General features: G+C 41.1%; 1 protein-coding gene across 1 annotated transcript in view; it reads left to right on the top strand.

The window, feature by feature from the left end:
- The first annotated feature begins 8,489 nt into the window (after positions 1–8,489).
- The window catches only part of CLIC4 (chloride intracellular channel 4), a 65,275-nt gene continuing 53,038 nt past the window's right edge, over positions 8,490–20,726 (top strand). Inside the window, exon 1 of the mRNA XM_031464384.2 lies at positions 8,490–8,777. Within this exon, the coding sequence (XP_031320244.1) occupies positions 8,706–8,777 (72 nt within the window). The 5' untranslated portion in view covers positions 8,490–8,705. The remainder of the gene's footprint in view (positions 8,778–20,726) is intronic.

The raw sequence follows: 20,726 nt of genomic DNA, 5'->3' as shown, positions 1-20,726 counted from the left end.
CTAGGAGTGGGGATGTGGGCCAAGGGAGTGGTGAGTGGCACTGAACTGGGGCCACCATGCACAGAATGCCATCATCCTGGTGGCTAACTCCACTTGTTCCTACCCCTATCAGCAGCTCCATTCTCAGCAACCTTCAACATCATTTTAAGTGACTGTGTATTATTCCATTATACAGATGAACTATGTTTTATTTGAATAATTTTTAACAGATGCAGAATATTCCAGTGATTGGGTGGATCATATTTTATAGGGAAGCAAAGTGCTGTATTAGAATTAGAACTGGCTTTGAAGATAGAGACCTTCGATTGTTTAGTCAACATTTTTTGAGCATCAGCTTTGGGCCAGGCCCTGTGCCCTGTGCTGGTCATATAAAGGTAAAGAAGATAGACATGGACCTGCCCTCACAATGCTTATGATCTAGAGAGGGTGGCAAGCATACAACTGGACCTAAGTTTAAACCCTGGCTGTGTGACCTTAAGTCACGTATCTTCCCTGAGCCTTAGTTCCCTTCAATATGGAAGCTCAATGTACAATGTTACAAGCACAGTATTTGGCCAATGAACATTAGTTCTTTCTTTTAATGATTAGTGGTTTTATATACATATATAAGCATATATTATAAAATATATTTTCTGTATATTAATATAATATTATTATTATTAATATATAAAATTCTCTTGCCTTTATAGGTAGTATAGCATGGATATCATCTTTTTCTTTTGGGGATAGGTTATTTATCATCATGGGATGATTTTTGTTATTCAGCTTAAAAAAGTTTTTCTAAGCCCTCTGCTACTCTTCAGTGTGCATTAGGCAAAGAAGTGAACAAGAGCCACTGAATTGGCAGGAGGTCTCAGCAAACAAGTCACCAAACTGCCAGACCTTTTGTTTCTTATCTATTTAGTGTTCCTCAGCACACCTGGGAAATTCTTGCCTCCGTGCCTTTGCACTGGCTGTTCTCCCAGCCTAGAGGACTGTTTGTCCAGATACAGCCCTCACTGCCTTCAGATATTTACTTAAATGTCATCTTATCAAAGAGGTCATTCCTACTGCCTACCCACAACATCTCTCTCCATCCCTTCCTTCTGCTTTATTCTTCTTCATAACTCTTCTTACCTCCTGACATAGGCATATTGGCCTGGATATTGGTTAATTATCTGTCTTCCGAGATAGAATGTAATCTTGGTGAAAGCCAAGAAGTCTGTCCTGGGCCTGGAAGAGTGCCTGGCACACAGGAGGCCCTCAATAAACATTTGTGGCATGAGTAAATAAAGAGACCGAATGAGACTACTCACAATACTCACATTATATGCTAGTGTCTGGACACAGTGAAAAGCTGTTCATGGAAGGAAGAATAGGAATAATTGGAAACATAACTGGGTACCTTACTTGGGTGGTAGGCCATTGAGGATCTGGGCTAGGTGTACGTGAGTGGGGACTGGGGTGGGGGAGGCATTCTTTCCCCTCGGCCAAGCTGCGGCAAGAGGCTAATGGCCACCACAGGGATCCATCCAATCCAATTAAGGCTCTGGCTCCAAGTCAACTCGGGTTCCCTTCCTGGCTGCAGCAGCTTCCAAGTGACAAAATGAAACCTGTAACTTTCCCAAGATGAGACAGTCTCCAAGCGAGCAGGGCAGAAGGGGGCTGAGGGTAGGGTTTCTGCTCCCAGGGGAGCAGATCTGCTTTTCACCCAAATGGTTTCACTACTCTGTGTGTGAGTGTGTGTGTGTGTGTGTGTGTGTGTGTGTGGTCATGCACATGCACCAGGCACAGAGGCCGGTCACCGTCCTCAAGCAGCTGGATGCGGTGGGAAGGAGGCAGATGCAAAGCGAGGAGACATGGGTTCTTAGTTCTGCTCCCACCCAGCTGTATGATGGGGCAGAAAACCAAGAAGGTGGGGAGGGTGAGCCCTGCCCCCGGTCACATAGCTCCCTACTGCAGAACTGGACAGGTGACTGTCCACAAGTTTAGGCTTAATTGCACTCAGAATGCTCTTTCAACTGTTTTTTTCCCTCTTTTTAAGCCAAGTTTTGGATGGGTAATACATACACAAAGGAAAAAAATTTTTTACTTATGAAAAAGACAGTATCTAGTAAACAAATGTATACCTCTGTCCTCAGTGACCCAGTTTTCCTCTCTGGAGGTAAACACTTGTGTCCAATTTTTTGTGTATCCTTCCAGAGAAAAATGCATCTGTGACATATAGTTATGAAAAGATGATTACAGATATGTGCATGTGACATACAGGCATACAAAGATGATAGTCAAGGATCACACTACATTTTAAGTTAATATAGGAATACCTAATATCACGATGATTTTAAATCTCTCTATTCAAGATATGTTTCTCCATTTATCCAAGCATTTTCAAAGTTTTTTTGTGAATATGTATATTGTCTCACATACATGTTTCTCAAAAGCATTGATACTTTTTTCAAATGGAATTTCACATATTATTGAAATATTTTCCTATTTCCCAGATATTTTTATATTTCGGGATGCTTTTAATAAATGAGACATTTTCTTCGATTACAGTTTCAGCTGGTGGGGCTTTGAATATACAAAGGCACTGCTTTCTAAAAAAAAAAAATTAACTTTTTATCATCACTTTCATTAGATCGCTTATTGTTGGTAACTGTTTTCTGGTTATTTTTCTTGGGAACTAATGCTGAAGACAATCAGCCCAGGAGATCCTGTACTCATGCATGCTGAGTTAATAAACTTTTTTTGATGTGAATGATGACCTCTCACATCTGTGTAAACTTCCCCTTTTCTCTCTGACTCAACATAAGCCTCTGTTATAGACATTATTCCCATATTTGACAGAAGAAACTGAGGTTTGGTAAGGTGAAATGATTTGTCTAAGCTAGTGAGTGGCAGAGTTGGAATGTGAACTAAACCAAGGCCTGTTATGCAAAAGCTTTTAATCTTACAATGACGGTGAAACAAAGAGAAAAGGAGTTGGAGAGGGGTTTGTGCAGAAGCTGACAATTTTTGGATGCCTATACGGTGCCCAAAATTTACATACCATCTTTTTTTAATGCTCATAAGAACTCTTTGAGGCCGGCATTATGAACAGATGGCTGGCCAGAGCCTGGACAACAAGGACAAAGAGATCAGGGTTTGATTATTGGCTCTGCCACTTACCAGCTGTGTGACCCTAGGCAAACCGCTTGATTTCTCTGAGCCTCAGTTTCTCTGCTGTATCCTTGTTACAAATGGTACTTGGATTGTCCTCCTTTCAATGAAGGCCCATCTACTGGAGCTTGTGGCCATGAAGAACACCTCAGTCCTCAGACCCACTCATGGGAAGTCTTCCTAGAGCCCAGAAAAGCTGAAATGTGTCTCCAGCTCCTGTGTTTGTTAAGTGACTTTGCTTCCTCCAGGGGAGCCCATAGCTACAGCGAGGCTGGAAAGTTGGTGCTTCTGTGGACACAGCACGCAGGTTACACTTTAGCCAAAATTATGGCTAAGTCACACTTAGCAGGATTTTCTAGGACCTAATTCTTATCATGGGGCTAGATTAGATGCTCAAAGCTGCGTTGGGATTTTTCATAACTGGGTGGACTGACATCAATAAAAATGAATTAAGCACCCATTATAGGCACACTGAAAGAAACAATGATACGAAACTTAGGAGATGAGAAGCTAAAAGGCAATGTTTGGAATTTGTTTTATTTATTCTTTCACTCAATCTTATCAAGATTATTATTATCTTATGTTCCAGGCACCGAGTTAGGCATAGAAGAGCACAAATAGTAACTACATTCATATCTGATTTATTGTACTTCACTTTATTGTGCTTTGCAGATATTGAATTTTTTACTGATTGAAGGTTTTTGGCAACCCTGTGTTGAGCAAGTCTGTTGGCACCATTTCCCCAACAGCATTATTTTTATTTTAAAAAAATATACCTCATATCCATAATGTGCCAAGTACTCTGCTAAGTACTTTACATGTATTATCTCATCTAATCATTACAATTACCCTGTGAAATTAGCATTATTATCATCATCTCTGTCTTATAGATGAAGAAACTGAGGCTTAGAGACTAACTTGCTGTATTGCTTATTGTCACTTAGCTAATAAAGAACCAGTATTTGAAACCCAGGTCTTGTGCACCAATAGCATTATTTTAAAATTAAGGTATGTACATTGTTTTTTCAGGCATAATGTTATTGCACACTTAATAGACTACAGTATAGTGGAAACATAACTTTCATATGCACTGGGAAAACAAAAAATTTGTGTGACTTGCTTTATTGAGGTATTTGCTTTATTTCGGTGGTATGGAAGTGAACCCACAATATCTCCAAGGTATGCCTGTAATGTTTATTGAGCACTTAATATATGCCAGGCAGTGCACTAAATGCTTTACATTTATTTACCTGCCTAATCTCCATAACAACCCCATGAGGTAGGTATTGTAATTATCATCATTTTATAAGAGGAAATTGAGGTCTAGAGAGGATCACAGCCGGGAAATTAAACAATTTACTCAAATAAAGACGGATATGACAGGGTTCCTCGGGCTCCAAGAATCTCACGGTATACCAAGGAAGAAGACATTGTTATAAATAGCAATAACAGCTAACATTTATTAAATACTTCTTAAATGCTTTACGTGGATGATCTCATCTAATCCTTATAGTGACTTCATGAGTTAGGTTCTATTATAGTTGACTGTAGTAATGAGGAAACTTGCTTGAGTTAACAAACTTGCCCAACTGGGATTCGAAATCAGGCAGTTGGCTAGGAAGCTCAGATTGGTAACCGCAAAACCACCTGACCTCTCTGATGGGTGAGGCAGACTCCAGGCCAACGAAGCATTGACACAAGGAAGCTCCTTTGAGTAGGGGGATATTTGAGTTGGGTCTGGAAGGATGGGTAGGAGCTTACCTTTTCCCACACCCACTTAGTGTACAGTGTAGTGGAGAGACAGTTGTGGATTTGAAGCTCAGCTCCGCCACCTTCCCAGTTAAATGACTTGTGTTTATCTCCTCCATTCCCAGTTTCCTTGTTAAACGGGACATTGAAAACTATTCATCTGAAACACCACAAGAAGTAAATGTGATTGGATATAGAAACACCCAGCTAGGTGTCTGGCATGTAGCGTGGGAGCTCAATGGTTGAGATTATGGACAAATGGGTTCATGCCAACAGCTAGTCTTTGTAGAGCACCCACCACGTGCCAGGCACCATTCCAAGCATTTAACGTGGATTTACTTATCAATGATCCTATTACTTATTAACGATCATAACTATTTTTAGGTACTATTTTTAGGGCCATTTTACAGAGGAGAAAGGGTAACATAGTGAGGTTAAATAAGTTATTCTGAGCTAGTAAATGACAGTGGCAGAACTGGAACTCAGGGAGTCTGGCCCAGCGTCCACGTACAGAGAACTTCATTCTCCTGCCTAAGTTGCAGAAAGCAGGGCTGAGGCAGTCAGCCAGCAGCAGCACAGAATTATGAGTGAGAGGACAGAAGTGCATCATCAGGGGAGGCTTTCTGGAGGTGCCATTTTGTCCTTTGCAAAACTTGATTTCTTGTGAAGTGGCAATCATAAACAAACACAAAACACCTGACTTCTCAGACAGGGCGAGCAAGACCCTCCAAAGGGGATGTCATGGGTACAGGAAACCATAGCTTAAACACAGCGCATTCACCCATTCTGTGAGTTTTTACTGTGTACCATGAGCTGTTCTATGAGCTGGGAGCATTAGCCATAAACAAAATCAAGCAAAAATCTCTGTCCTCATGGAGTTTGCGTTCCAGTTTGGGGAGACAGACAATATGCAAATAAAGAAATAAAATAGATGTCAGAGGGTGGTAAGTGTAACAGAGTGAAAAAAAAAGTGGATAGAATGGGCTCCAACTGCTTGCAATGTTGAGTAAGGAAGGTATTGGGGGAGAATTCTCGGAGAAGGTGGGATTTGAGTGAAAACCTGAAGGAGGCAAGGGAATGGGAACTGCAGGAATTCTAGGGGAAGAATATTCCACAGACAGAGACGAGCAAGTGCAAAGACCCTGAGGCAAGCGTGCATTTGGCACATTCAAGGAATAGCAAGGAGGCAGGTGTGGCTAGGGTGGAGAGCAAAGGGGAGAGAAGTAAGAGATGAGGTCAGAAGAGGGTGGGGGTGGAGGAGGAAGAACATATCTCCATCAGTCTTCAAGATTTGTGTGTGTGTGTTATGAAAACAAACATGAATATAGAATGCAAAATATGCAAGCATTTCAAAGCTGGAACATGAGACTTGGATGCCATAAGCTATGGACCCTTCCTCACATAAACATCCTGCTTTTCTCTCTCTCTCTCCCTCCCTAGACTGGCTCTGCCCAACCATGGGAGCCGCATGGGGGGTGGAAACTGGGAAACGTAGATATGAGTAACTGTGATCAGGTTTCTAAGCACAGACTCTGGATCTGAGCCTTGGCGATCACCACCACCTCAAGGCTCTGTGGACGAGAATGTCTCTGGTTTCCTCTCAGTTAAGATTTGAGTCAATAAGACCTAAAACACCCTGGTCTGCTCATCCTTCCAGGCATTGGTCATGTCTAAATTCTTGTGCTGTGAGGCCAGGATAGAACTGTCAACAGTCACTCACCACAGGTAATATTCACTGATTTAAACTGAATTTGTAAACCTCTGAAAACAAGACTGCCTTGAAATAGTCTTTTGCCTCAGGGCCAGTTTGGGGCCATCTTTGAGGTTCCATTTGATCATTTTAGACTTGGATCTGTTTTAAGTTGGATCACTATTTTGTTTCCTTTTCAGGCAGCGAAAGGCTGGAAGGGAACTTTGGTTCCATTTCCCAATTCTGTGAAAAACTAACACTAGGTTTAGTTCAGAGTCCAGCCAGACACTTCAGTTTGGTTTTGGTTCAAGTCCCTACCTGGGGGACAGCCTCTTGGAGTTTACTTCTCTTCACCAAACAAGCTGGTCTTGGGAAGAGCTGAATATGATGCCATCCTAGCCTCCAGGGGTGGAAGGCACAGCACAAGGCCCAATGCAATGATAAAAGCCATCACTGAGCAGGATGAGTGGTAAGGCTAGGACCAGTAACAGCCCCACCTCCATCTCGAAAATGAAACTGAGGCTTAAGGGTTTCAGGATCTTGGAGTTTCAGGACTTACTCTGACTCCAGAGCATGTGCTCCTAGCCTCTGGGGCATGCTTTTTTTTTTTTTTTTTTTTTTTTAAAAACAGAGTCCTTCCAAGAATATTTGAGCAACTTGCTATGGCTGGGAGAGGAAGAAGCTGCTGGTTTCACTGTATTTTCATGCATACATTCAATTTGTCCGAACATTCTGTAATGTGCTATGTACTGAGGATGTGGAGAGACGAATCCATGTCTGGCCCTCTCCGGACTCAGCATTCACCTTAACCTGGGAAGTGAGGAGTAGCTGAGTCATGTACTACCAAAAGTCAGAAGAGGGAACAAGTAACTGTTGCCAGGGGGTGATATTTGCCCCAGGCATCCAACAGGGGCAAATCCAGACCACGTGCTTACCTCCTGCTTCGCGCAAAGTATCCCAGCCTCTGTCCTCAGGGGCTTAAAACCCAGCACAGATTTTCAGTTTGAGGACCACGTACAGCAAAAATGTCCTGGTGCTTGTTAAAATGTGAATTTCTCCCTACCTGACAGGAGGAGAATCAGAGAATTGGGTAAAGCATGTCTGGGTGTAGCAGGTGGTTCTGACGCACACTCAAGTTTACCAGATGAACGGGGAAAGAAATCACTCCAGGAAAGGGGAACCGCATGCACAACGGCTTGGGAATCCTTCTTAGCCCTCAGGCACAGGGGCTGCAGTTCAAGACTGCAGGCTCTTGGAGGAGAGGGATCCCGTCCGTGCTGTTTATCACTGGCTGCCTGGAGCACACTAGGCTTTCACAAATATTTGTTAATACGCTGGCTCCCAAGACAGAACTGCCGGGAAGAGTCAAAGGGAAAAACGAAGTCAGACGAGAGGGAAAAAAAGGTGTTTCTAAGGGGATGAAAACTTTCCGAAAAGGGAAAAGAGAGCTCCGTCTAACAAGAGGGAAATGGGGAGGCGACCGCTGCGGGAAAGGGCGATGAGTCCTCGGGGCTGCAGCTGGGGAGAGGGCAGGAGGCGCCTTCTTGCCTCCCCCGGCCGGCCTAAGGCTGAGGTCACCTGGCCTGGCGCCAGCGGCAGCTGGGAGGACGCGCCCGCGCTTCGGCGGGAGGCGGTGTCAGGCGCTGGCCCCCGGGGGAGTTTCCCTTCCTCCTGCCCCCACGGGAGGCGTGGCTGGGGGGTCCCGCCCATCGCCTGCTGGAGCCTGGGCTTCGTCGGGTCCCAACAAAGGCCACGCCCCGAGCCTAGGTCAAGCCACCTTAGCTGCCTCCGGGCGCCGGAGCGGTCCTTCCACCTCACCCGCCCGAGGCCACGCCCTTTCCTCTGGAGAGTCCGGAGACGCCGGGCCTTGGTCCCGCCCCAATACGAAGCCCCGCCCCTAGAGCCCCGCCCCGCGACTTGAAGCGGTTCGGGCTGCTGCCGCCTCGGAGTCGCGCGCGGGGCGTGGGGCGGTGCTGAGGAGCAGATTCTGAGGTGTCAGGCTGAGGCGAGTTAGTCTCCGGGACCGTCCTGGGAGGCGCAGCGAGGCGGGAGTCCGCAGCCAGAACAACCCCAGAGCAGGAGCAGCTGCTGCCGCTGCCGCCGTCCGCGGAGCCCCGCCGAGCTGGCCATGGCGCTGTCAATGCCGCTGAACGGGTTGAAGGAGGAGGACAAAGAGCCCATCATCGAGCTTTTCGTCAAGGTGAGCGCTCGCCGCCGTCGGGCCCCGCGGAGCCCCGGGCGCCCGTCGGGCCGCAGGGGGCGGCGTCCCTGGGCGCTCGTCAGCCCCGGCGCCCCCGCAGCGCCCCCGCGCGGCGCCCCGCACCCGGGAGGGAGGGAAGCGCAGCTCCCGCGCCCCCGGCCCATTGTCCTGGGCCCACCCGCGCCTTCCCGCCACCGAGGCCGGTCGAGGGGGTCGGGGTGGGACCAGGACCCCAGAAAGCCAGCAATGCGGGGCGAGGGCACCGCCTCTAGCCGCGCGGGCTCCGCGGACGCCATACGGTCGTCCCGCGTCTGGGTGGGACCGGCTGCCCACCCCGCCCAGGCCCCGGAGGCCACGAGCCGCCAGGACCAGGGCGGGGGTGAGTCCTGTCACCCGCCTCCCACCACCACCGCCCGGGCGCCCGAACCCCGACCCCACCGTACCCCACTCCTCCGCTCTCCGAGCCCACCCCCGGCCCGGGAGGCGAAGCCTCGAGCCAGTCTTCAGTTGATGAACAACTTCTTTGAACGGTCTCGGAAAGAGCATTTCACTCCCGGCTGTTAGGAAACTGTAACTTTAATGTTCGGTTCCATCAGATAAGTATTTATAAAAAGAGCAGAACTTCCAGGGCCTCCAGAAAAGACCGAGATTCCCACCTTGGATTTTCCTGTCTTAGATACTTTACCACCATCTGGTTTTCTTGTTTCTCAAGCGCGGAGTGTTCTGTATGATGCAACATTTTGGCTGCTCCCCTTCGTGCTGCTGCCTGTGGGAAGAGTGTGTGTGCCCTTTGTTTTGAAAGAAAAACTGACGAGGGAAAAGAATTCCTAACTTGCGTGGCTTTAAAAGGGTTGATTTTCCTTTCTGGTCTCTTCAGTTTTTATATCTTGGAACTGCCATGTTTGCTGACAAGTACTATCCCTAACCCTTATCTTTTTTATTTAAAAATTTTCATGTGAGCAAAGGAGAGAGTAGAAGTTATGAACACCTGGATCCAGCTGGCTTCCTCAAAACTTCCTTAAAATCCTTGAGATTTCCTTTCTTAGTCATTTACTTAAGCAGGCTTATTCAGAACTAGGCTCTGAATTGGAAAGAACAGAATTCCAGAACAATTTTGTTCTTTTTTTCCTGAGTTTTCAAAGAACAGAAGACATTGAAGAGTGTGTCTGAGACATGAAAATAAGAAATAAATGATCTGCAAGTGTTGGAAACAATGTTTTAGGCTTTTCTTTCAGTTATCAGTTTTAGAAACATTTTGGTTCAGGGAACTGAAACAGCAGACAGGTATAGAACCTCCAGAATATCTTCAATCTCAATTACTTCGAGTGACAGATAGAGGACTTTGAGATGCAGAGAATGTAGGAAGGAACCTGAAATAAGAGAAAGGAAGAGGCATGGAAGGTAGCATGAAGAAGGGAGAAGGGTGGGTCAGAGGTCAGTTGTTCAAATAATTTCACTGGAGCCAGGAACAGGAAGGAATTTTCATAAATTCAAAAATAGTGTATCTGCTAAAAACTTAAGAAATGTTACTTAATGGTGAAACTTTAGAAGTATCATTAAATTGAGTCAGATACGGATACCAGAGGAATGGTTTCTCTTCAGCATTGTACTGGAGGTCTAGCCAATACAATAAGATAAGAAAAAGAAATGAAGTGCATGAATTAGAGAGGAACAGATCAATGCTTAATGCCCTGCTATTAATTTAACTCTTCAGTTAGAAGGAGAGGGGTGTGGTTCATTGTTTCCCAAACTTGAGTCACTTGCATACCCCTTCTCTGTTTTCTATACATGTGTTGGATTGGTATCTTAATATATTTTTTAAATTTTAATTTCACTTTACTAGTTTTATTTATTGTTTAATTTTTTTTGTTTGTTTCTCAGGAGTGGGGGGAGGTGATTAGGTTTACTTATTTATTTTTTTAGTGGTGGTACTGGGGATTGAGCCCAGGACCTCACACATGCTAGGCACGCACTCTACCACTAAGCTATACCTTCCCCCCCTTGGATTGGTATTATTATTATTTACTAAATTCAACCCATTTAAAAAAAATAATAAACACATCACCCTAAGCAATAATAGCCGTGAAACTGTGGATGAGGTATGGTGACTATATTTCTTACGTGCATAACTATTAAAAAATGTTTGTGAACCACCTAAAGGCATCCTGTTTGCCACTAGTTGTAAGCCTTTGTCACTAGGCTTGGTGACAGAGAACCTGGTTCAAGTCACAGTTCTGTACTCACTGGCTCGTTTACCCTGGGCAAGTTCTTTTCTTTCTCTCAGACTTGTTTTCCTTCTTTGTGAAGTAAGAGATGAAATCTTTTCTGCTGCCCTGTGGTTCAGCATAGGCAAAACTTTATAGTGTTATAAATCAGGATGGCTGTTTCAAAGGGGAATAAGGGGGCCAAGTAAATTGTGGTAAAGAGTATTCCTTTTTGTTTGTTTTATGAGGGGGAGGTTGTTAGGTTTGTTTGGACGAGGTACTGGAGATTGAACCGATGACCTCGTGCATGCTAAGCATGTGCTCTACCACTTGAGCTATACCCTCCCCCCAAGTAAAGAGTATTCTTGATTTCCAAAAACTATGTGTGGGAAATGCAAATGGGGAAAAATACCCTTGTAAATATAATTATTTTGAAAGCAGTGAAGGGGCAGAGGCTGTGGTTGTCCAGTGTGGTGTATTAAATACTGTTAATTATTCTGCCAAGAGGTAACTGAATTTGTAGCAGAAAACTATTACCTACACTTAAAGGACATGAATGTAAATGTGCTACCTGTTTAGGTAGCATGAAATATAAGAGAAATAGACTAGGACCTTCCCAACGAGTGTGACTGGACTCATAGCTCATAGCTGCTTTTCCTTCCTTGCGAGTATTGTTTTTGGAGTCATCTGCCCATGAGCCCAGAGACTCCTCATCACCTGTATAGTAGCAGTTCTCCATTTTTGTTTACCTCAACATCTACTGAATAGGGCACCCTCCCAATAGTAAAAGAGGCTTACAAAGGCAGTCACCGTCAAGAGTGAGGGTGCCCTATTCCCCCACCCTGAGGGGCCTGGTAGGTGGTATATATTTTGATACACCTGCCCAACTTGGGGACCACCATTAAATAGGGTAAAGTTCAAACCTTTTAACAAGGTTATAAGGTCTCTTATCTGCTGCCTGGGTTTCTAATCCAATTTGTCCACTTACTGATTGTGTGTCCCAAGACATATTACTTAAACCTTTCTGTGCCTCATCTGCATAGATGGGATTTTACTAGGCCAACCTCATGGGATTAAGTTAGTTAATACATGTGGTGTGTAATAAGCTTAGAACAGTGTCTACTACACAGTAAGTAAATGCTAGTTGTGTGTCATTTTATATGTACGTATTTGTACGTGCATCTCCCCTACTAGATAGGCAGGAAGTTCCTTGAGGGTAAGATCTGTATATTGTTCTGAGTGTCTGGAACATAAGAGGGTACCAAATAGTTGAAATGAGATTGGTTCCTTCTTTCTGAGCATTTTAGTGTCATTATATGTGTCTGCCATGCTTTGGAACTGGGAGCTACTTATTTAGATCCTGATGGTCTTGAGTCTCAAACCTTGGTCCTTCATTTGTTCAACTTTGCCTAGCCTCCTGCCTCCAAAACTCCATGTGGTTTTATCAGTCTTTTTTTCCTCTCCATTATTTGGTACTTCTAGTCTTTTCATATATATCTATCATATTTTCCACAAATATTTCTTCTTTGGAAATCAAGATTTCTGTATTGGGTAAAAGTAAATATTAAGTGTTGAGTGACAAAATGAGAGAAGTTGAGAAGAGACTGAATTTTTGGACTTTTCTTTTGCTTGTATAAGCCTAACTCTTACTGATGATACTGCCTCCCCACCCTCCACTAGAATCTTTGGTATGATGTGATGGTATTTCTGATCTTGGTTTAGGAGGAGTTCCTTTGCTGAGTTTAGTTTTATTGGCTGGAATTTAAAGTTGTTGTGCCATTTTGAATTGGGACGCTCACTGTTGGCAGTTGTCATTAAACTGCTGGAGTTGGAATGGTATAAAAAGTTAATCTGATACAGAGTGATTTAACACATAAGAATAACTGTTTCTTTTGAGATATTTGGCAGAGTTTCTAATGTGCATGGACCCTGGAGCCAGGCTTCTTGGCTTGAATCTGGCTTCTAGTTGTGTGTCAGGCACGTTTCTTAAGTTCTCAGTACCTCAGTTTCTTTTTTTTTTTTTTTTAACATTTTTTATTGATTTATAATCATTTTACAATGTTGTGTCAAATTCCAGTGTTCAGCACAATTTTTCAGTTATTCATGGACATATACACACTCATTGTCACATTTTTTTCTCTGTGAGTTATCATAACATTTTGTGTATATTTCCCTGTGCTATACAGTGTAGTCTATTCTAAAATTTTGAAATCCCAGTCTATCCCTTCCCACCCTCCACCCCCCTGGTAACCACAAGTCTGTATTCTCTGTGAGTCTATTTCTGTCCTTTATTTACGCTTTGTTTTTGTTTGTTTGTTTGTTTTTGTTTTTGTTTTTTAGATTCCACATATGAGCGATCTCATATGGTATTTTTCTTTCTCTTTCTGGCTTACTTCACTTAGAATGGCATTCTCCAGGAGCATCCATGTTGCTGCAGAGTACCTCAGTTTCTTGAGCTCTAATATCAGGATAATAATTGTAACAATTTTATAGCATTGCTGAGGGGATTAACTGGTGATCTGTGTGTATTAATTAGGGAAGTCTAAGCTTCTGTAGTAAATAATCTGCCCCAAACAATGGTTCAAACAAGATGGAAGTTTATTTCCTTTCTCAACTAGCAATCCAGGGAGGGTGTTCTCGATGTTGGTGACTTTACTCCTTAGAGTCATTTACGGACCAAGGCTCTTTCTACCTTGTTTTTCCGTCATGCCCCAGAGTATTGTCCTCCTCTGAGTTGGCAACGCTGGTGGCTAAGAAGTCCTGGTTGCAGCAATGGGAGATGAAGAGTATGGAGGAGGATTATCTCTCTTAAGGGCCACTGCCCAGAAGTTCTACCTGTCACTTCCTTTCATATTCTGCTGGGGGGAACTTAATCATCTTGTTTCATTTAATTGCAAGGAGTGCTGGCAAATGTGATCTAGCCATATACCACCCTAAGTGAAGCATTAGGAATAGTGCTTGGCACACAGGCACCTATTTTTATTGTTGATGATAGTATATTCTTAAATGTGGACTTCATTAATAGGATTCAGGGGATCCTGTAAATCCTTCATGAAGAATTATGTTAAAAATCTATATGAGTTTTTTTCCCCCCCTGGGGATTCCTAACCCAAGGGTTAGGAACCATTGTTCTAAAAAAATAAATGGTGGCATTCTGATTGTCAAGAATAATTCTTATAAGTAAGGTATAGAAGAAAGGTTTGGGCTAGATGATCATTAAAGTCACTTCCATCTGATTTCTTGTGACTTAAAGCATTTATTGGCATGAACTAAGTGCCTGATAAAGTTAGGTACTATGGGAGATATAAGAAATTATTAAAAATTTTCTATCTTTAGGTTTAGAAACTTTACTGGAAAGAAAACAATACAAGATGGTAGGTATTTAAGGAGTCAAGTGTGGTTCACATTAAGTTTGGCCAGGAGATATGGGGAAAGATGGAAGTAAGCTTTAGCTTGATCTTGAAAAAGTGGGTGGAATAAGTAGATTGGGAATAGCCAAGAATGGGAATGTAAGTTTTGACATCATTTGTAAACTCATTATGCAGGAAACAGTAGATAGATTGATACTTTTGGAAGAAGGAGCCCAGCAATAATTCCAACCCGTAGTGACAGTGAGACAAGTTATTTAAAAGATGAGAATGAGACTTTTAAAACCTAACTTTTAGTCTTGTTTGGTCTCCCAACACTTCCTTGTTTTTTGGATTGCTGTCTATTCAATAGCTTCCCAGAGGAATTTGGGAAGGTGCAAATGGATTGTACAGATGGGCAAACTCTCAGCTGTTTTGCCAGTATAAAGTGGAAGTTCTTCGTGTTTTGTTTGAACGGCTGGCAGGCTTCAACTTTCTTCTTTCTTTTCTTTTAAACACAGACAAATGAAATACGTTTTCTACAGGAAATGATGCTGAGAACTTTGTTCTACTAATTGAACAAAAACTAACTCCAGATCAAGACATTGCTACCTTGGATGTAATTGCTTTGACATTCATCTGAGGTTTCCAAAGGGGAAAATTCAGGAGATGCAAATGAATGTAAAAATGTGAAGTTAATGAGCAATCTATTCTTGTTATGTTTTGTTTGAGCTGTTCCTGAAAACTTAACAGTGCTGCTCCTGGCAAAGACCAAGGTGATAATTTTGAATGTAAAATTCTGAGAAGAAGGGACACAAAATGAGAAAGAGACAGGAGGAGTCTAAGACAAGGGGATTGAACACATGAAAAGCCTAACAGTATGAATAATAGGAAAGAGGCAATGTGGAGGACTTGGCTGTCACTAAAAGTCACAGTTGGTTTGGAAGGATGCTTACAGAGATGCCTAGAAGCCAGTAAAGGGATGGTGAGCAAGACTTTCCCACTTCCTGTTTCATTGGTGCTGTGGAGTCTCAGTGTTCTAATGTCTCCTGAATGGAGTCCATAAAAGGGAAATTTGTTAGCCAAAATAGGAAGTGTGATTAAGACATGAGTTAAGATTTTGCTCAAGGAGGAGTGTCAGTTAGGATGCATTTGACCATTGTAGAGGTTCTTGCAGAAAATGGAAAGGGATTTTCTGAGGGAAAATAACATTAAGGTCATGATTATAAACTGTCCAAGTATGATTTAACAGAAATCTAAATTTAATTCAGGGCATCAGTTAGTGAATTCTCTTGGAAGTTTTAATCCTTTTGTCGTTTTGGAGACTTGACTATCTCTCAGTGCTCAGTACCAAGAAATGGTATAAGGAATATCAATTAGCCTTATTTGGTTTCTGTTGTTTTCCTTTATTTAAAATATAAAACCAGGAGACTGTATTAGTCTCAATTTGTGAAAGTAACAACTTAATGTGTGCCAAAGATGAACTGGGAGTATTTTATATTTTAAACATTTTGAAGAAGCAACAATATTAAAACCAAGGCCAGGTATTGACCTCAGAGCATATATTTTGTTCTATAGATTTTTTTGTTTGTTTTACTTAAAGCTGAAATACAGTGTGAGTCTAAGCAAGAAGTATAACAACCTTTTTTCTTCTTTTGGTAATAAAATTATTACTTCCAACTTTACATGTGAAATAATTCATTTTTATGAAAAGGACTAAGTTTTCATTATGATAGAATTGTAAAAATGTCAGTCATCTGTAATAATTTAAGTATTGAATTTTACCACCATGCAGCATAGCTATTTATCTGTATGTGTGAGAGAAAAAAAAACAGAATCTGAACAAACATTGGAGAATACGAAAACAAATAATTAGATGAAAGAAGAGGTAATTAAGAACTTAAAAATGTGTAAGTTCTATGCATGTTTTCCACAGCTAACAACCAGTTGCTTTATTACCTCTGTAGTTTCCTGCTCTACCAGCTGAGCTATCCAAATGTACAACCAACCAGCTGCTTTAGTGAGGAGGTGGGGATCAGGTGGTAGATTCCTAGAGTGAAAAGTTCATTAAAAGCTAAAGACAACCAAATGAGGCTGTTGTGCTTCATAGAATGAAGAAGTGGTAGCTGTGAGATGGGACTATAGAGACTAATTGAGAGAAAAAGAAGGTGGTTAGACTTAAGTGAAATTTTGGCCTCGAATATTCCTATGCTGAAGACTTAACTGAAAAATTTGCAAAGACATAAACTTATGAAGAGTGTGAAGTTTTATATTATTTGATCTTCTAGGTTACAGAATATTTTAGCTAATACAGGAATCTAAAATTTTGGCTTAAATATATTGAGGGCTTGTTGATTCTTCATTAAATCAAGTAAAAACTTTTGCTAGCCATCAATAACATAGACTTTACTTACACTTTGTAATTGTCGGCAGGACCTTTGATTGCAAATATACTTTAAAAAATGACTTAGCGTAAGTAGTATCTAACCTTAGTCTATTTTAGTTTAAATATTGGTCCTAAATTTGAAAAGTAATGTCATTTTCTTTCTGCTTCTCAGTATATTCATTTGTATGTATTATGCTTTAAAAATATTTTTTTCCCAATTATAAAAGCAACACTTGTTTACTATAGACAACTTAGAAAACTTAGAAAATCACAATAAAATAAAAATTACTTATATCCCCTCCTTGAAATGGCTGCTGTTGCTATTTTTTATATGTCCTATTCCTAGTCTTATTCATAAACTTCATGAATTATTGATGAGAGTTTATGTATAATGTTTTAATATTCTTCATGTTTGCAAAATACTTGGAAGAATGAAAAATGAAGCCCAATCTAATATGTAACATGTATTGAATTAAATGAATTGATTTAAAGAAAATTTATTTAGGTTTTATCAGAGAAACTCATATTATATCTGGATTTATCTTCCCAATGGCACTAAAAGGACATTAACCCAGTCTGATCTTTGGTGGAAGAAGGCAAGCTTTTATGTTGTGAAATCTGCCAACATACAGAATTGCTTATAGTATAGACATTGATTAAATGGTTTAAAGGTAGACCCTCCTTTTGTGCTCTTTAGGAGAAACCTGTTATGAAAAGTAAAATTATTTTTTAATATTAATTTCCCCCTTCAATATTTAGTAGATGAAGTATACCCATTTTATAGTTGAAGGATATATGATGTAATCTTTGTCTAGGAACAGTCGAGCACAGTATAATAGAAGCAAACATTGAATACTTTCCTTGCAGTAAGTACTAGAGAGATAAAGAAATAAGAACAGGTTCCCTTGTCTTAGAGGAGCTCACAGAACAGCTTAATGGACAGAGACTCAGTAAATGAGCCATGGTTGATAATGACTTTTTCCTATAATACAGTGAATTTTTGTCTCACGTGTTTTTTAAGATCTAGTTGAATTAAGACCTTAAGAAATGATTTATGTGGCAGCCTAAATGCGATAACTGACTTAAGAGTGAAGTGTTTATGTTGTATTCTAACAAATGAAAGGTAGTTAATATTACTGAATCTACCAGGCATGGTATATTATCATGAAGAAACTTCTATCCTTTCCCTCAATAATTAGTTGTGTGTTATATTCTATAATTTTGTCTAAAATAAAACTGATACTTCTTGCCATAAATCTTAAATGGAGCTTACTTTCTCTAGTTGCTTATTGAGTTAGATACAGACTCCATGATCTAGCATTCATAGTCTTTCAGTTCATGGTCCCAACTTGTGCTTTCAGTCTTAGCCTCCACTGCAGCTGCAAATATACTTCATATTCTAACTGGATTGGTCTTCAACATACTCTGTACTTCTCTGCCTCCATGGAAGATATTTGCTTGTGTTTTTTTCATTTGGAATGTCGTTGGCTTCTCTAGCCTCTCCCCCAACCTCCAATTTCTGCCTGCCAGAATAACATTTGTTTTTTCATCCAGTCATTTAACAAATATTGAGACACTGTTCTAGGGACTTGGATACATCAGATAACAGTATGGTGTTCATATTCAGTTGGGGGAGGCAAACGATAAACGTATGTCTACTAGTGACAAGTGCTATGAAGAAAAATGAAATAGGATAAGGAGTAAAGAGAATAATTGGGTGCTTTTTTTTTTCATTTTTCAGTTTTATTAGGTACAATTGTTACAGTTTGATTATACATAATTGGGTGCTATTTTTGATTTAACAGGACATTCTGTTAAATCTGTAGCCTTGCAGAAAATAACATATAGGGAGGCAAGGGCAGAAGTAGGGAGACTAAATAGGAGGCTTTTTAGTAATTCAGACAAGAAATGATGGTGGCTTGGACTAAGGTGAGAAGTAGTGTAATTCTGGTTATATTTCTAAGATAGGGATCACAGGATTTCCTGATGAATTGAATGTGGATTATGAGAGAAAGAGAAGTCAAAGATGATTCTGAGATTTTTCTTCTAAACAACTAGAATGATGAAGGTGCCATTAACTGAGGTGGGGAAGTCTGTGAAAAGGGCTTAGTTCTGATGAAAAGAGCAGGAGTTCAGTTTTTGACATTTTAAATTTGAATATTTTAAGACCTCGTGGAATCTATTGTCTAGTGAGAGAGGCTTGTGTTAAAGAAATACACAAGTATAGACAACATATAATTACATTAAGGACAAGAACAAGAGCCAGGGGGACTTGAGAAAGAATGTCAGGAAACCCAATTTAGATGCAATCTCATTAGGGGCTTCTCTGAGAAAATGACTTGTAGGATGAATAGTAATTAGGAGAAGAATGAGATGAAGGACATTCCAGGCTGGAGGAAATGGCATATGTAAAGGCTGGAAGTATTCATAAATTGAGAGCGCGGCTGGAACAGAGAGAACAAGGGTGATGTGTAGAGTGAAGAATAGATAGGCCATATCATAGAGGTCCTTGTGTGTCATGTGAGCTTTATCCTTAGTAAAAAGGCAGTTCTCAAAGGGAGTGTCATGATTTGATTTGCATTTTACGATGAGTCTGGCCATTCTGTGGAAAACCAATCGAAGAGAGGCAAGAGTGGAAATAAGAAGCACTACCTGTACGCTGTTGTGATGGAGAAAGATGATGGTGATGGCTTGGATTAAGATGGTGATGGAGAGAAGAGAATGGATTTGAGACAAATTTTGGAAGTGAGGTCCATGGGAAGATATTGAAGGATTTCTGTGACAGAGAAGCGTGAGAAATGACTTGGGTATCTTATTAGAATGACTGGTGGATACAGGTGCCTTTTACTGAGATGGAGGCGAAACAGACAATGTTCAGTTTTCAACTTGGCTGAGTTTGAGATAACTGAGATGTCAAGTGGAGACGTCTACTAGAAAGTTGGATGTATAGACTTAATGCTCAGAAAGAAATCTAGGCAGGGTAGGGATATTTGGGACTTGTTTTGTGTGTGTGTGTCTGTACAGATACTTTGTTTATGTGGTATTTAAAGTGTGTGAGATCATTCTGTGGATGAGTGAGGAGTAAAGAAAATGCTCAGAGTCAAGTTTGAGAAACTCATAACACTAAGGGGTTGCATAATAGAGAATCTGGAAAAGCAGAGCAAGGAGGAGTTGCAGTAGAGCAGTATTGGGAAGAGGAAAACTGTGAGAGCAAGTTACCAAAGAAGCTGGAGAAGTTTTTAAAGAGGAAGTGACCAGTTGTGTCAAGTAAGATGATTTTCAGCCTGGAAGTCGTTGGTAAGCTTAGTAGTAACCGATTTGGTGGAGTGGTGCTGGGGAAGCCATAATAGAATGGATGGAAGAGTGAATAGAAGGGGAGGGTAGAGCTCAGTAGTAGAATGCCTGCTTAGCCTTCTTAAAATAACTGAGTGAATAAATAAGCCTAGTTACCTCCCCCCCCAAACTAGAAACCAAACCAAAAAAAAAAAAAAAAATATATATATATATATATAAAATATATATTTTTTAAAAAAAGAGTGAATTTAGAAATAGGAGAGTGGAGTCAATATGTAAAGCCAACCCTAACGAGAAACGACGGGGTAGAAGAGATGGATTGGTAGCTAGAAGGAGATACATATCAAAGGAAGGCTTTTTTTTTTTTTTTTAAGTATTAGTTGTAAGGACTATAATGTAGGAAAGAATACTTGATGGATACCATCATCTTAGAGGGAACTATTTCCCATGAGAGTCATAATTTACTGACTGGAAGGCCTTTTTCAGTGCAAAGGTCTGTTTTGTGTATGTTTAGAATAGATGCTTGATCTCACTGCCTTATTTTTCTGTTGCATTTTCCAAATGTATGAGATAGAAATATAGAAAAATATTTCATACTTAATTGGACTAATATAAATATTTATGGGGTACTTTGTATGTGCCAGGCACTGCAGTACATGTATTAACTCATTTGATCGTTCTCTAAGAAAATATTTGTTGAAGAAATATACAGAAGCTT

This window comes from Camelus dromedarius, chromosome 14 (genome assembly GCF_036321535.1).
Source record: "Camelus dromedarius isolate mCamDro1 chromosome 14, mCamDro1.pat, whole genome shotgun sequence".
In the NCBI taxonomy this organism is placed as follows: Eukaryota; Metazoa; Chordata; class Mammalia; order Artiodactyla; family Camelidae; genus Camelus; species Camelus dromedarius.
The sequence above is the reverse complement of the archived record's forward strand: the minus strand, read 5'-3'. Positions and strand labels throughout refer to the sequence as shown.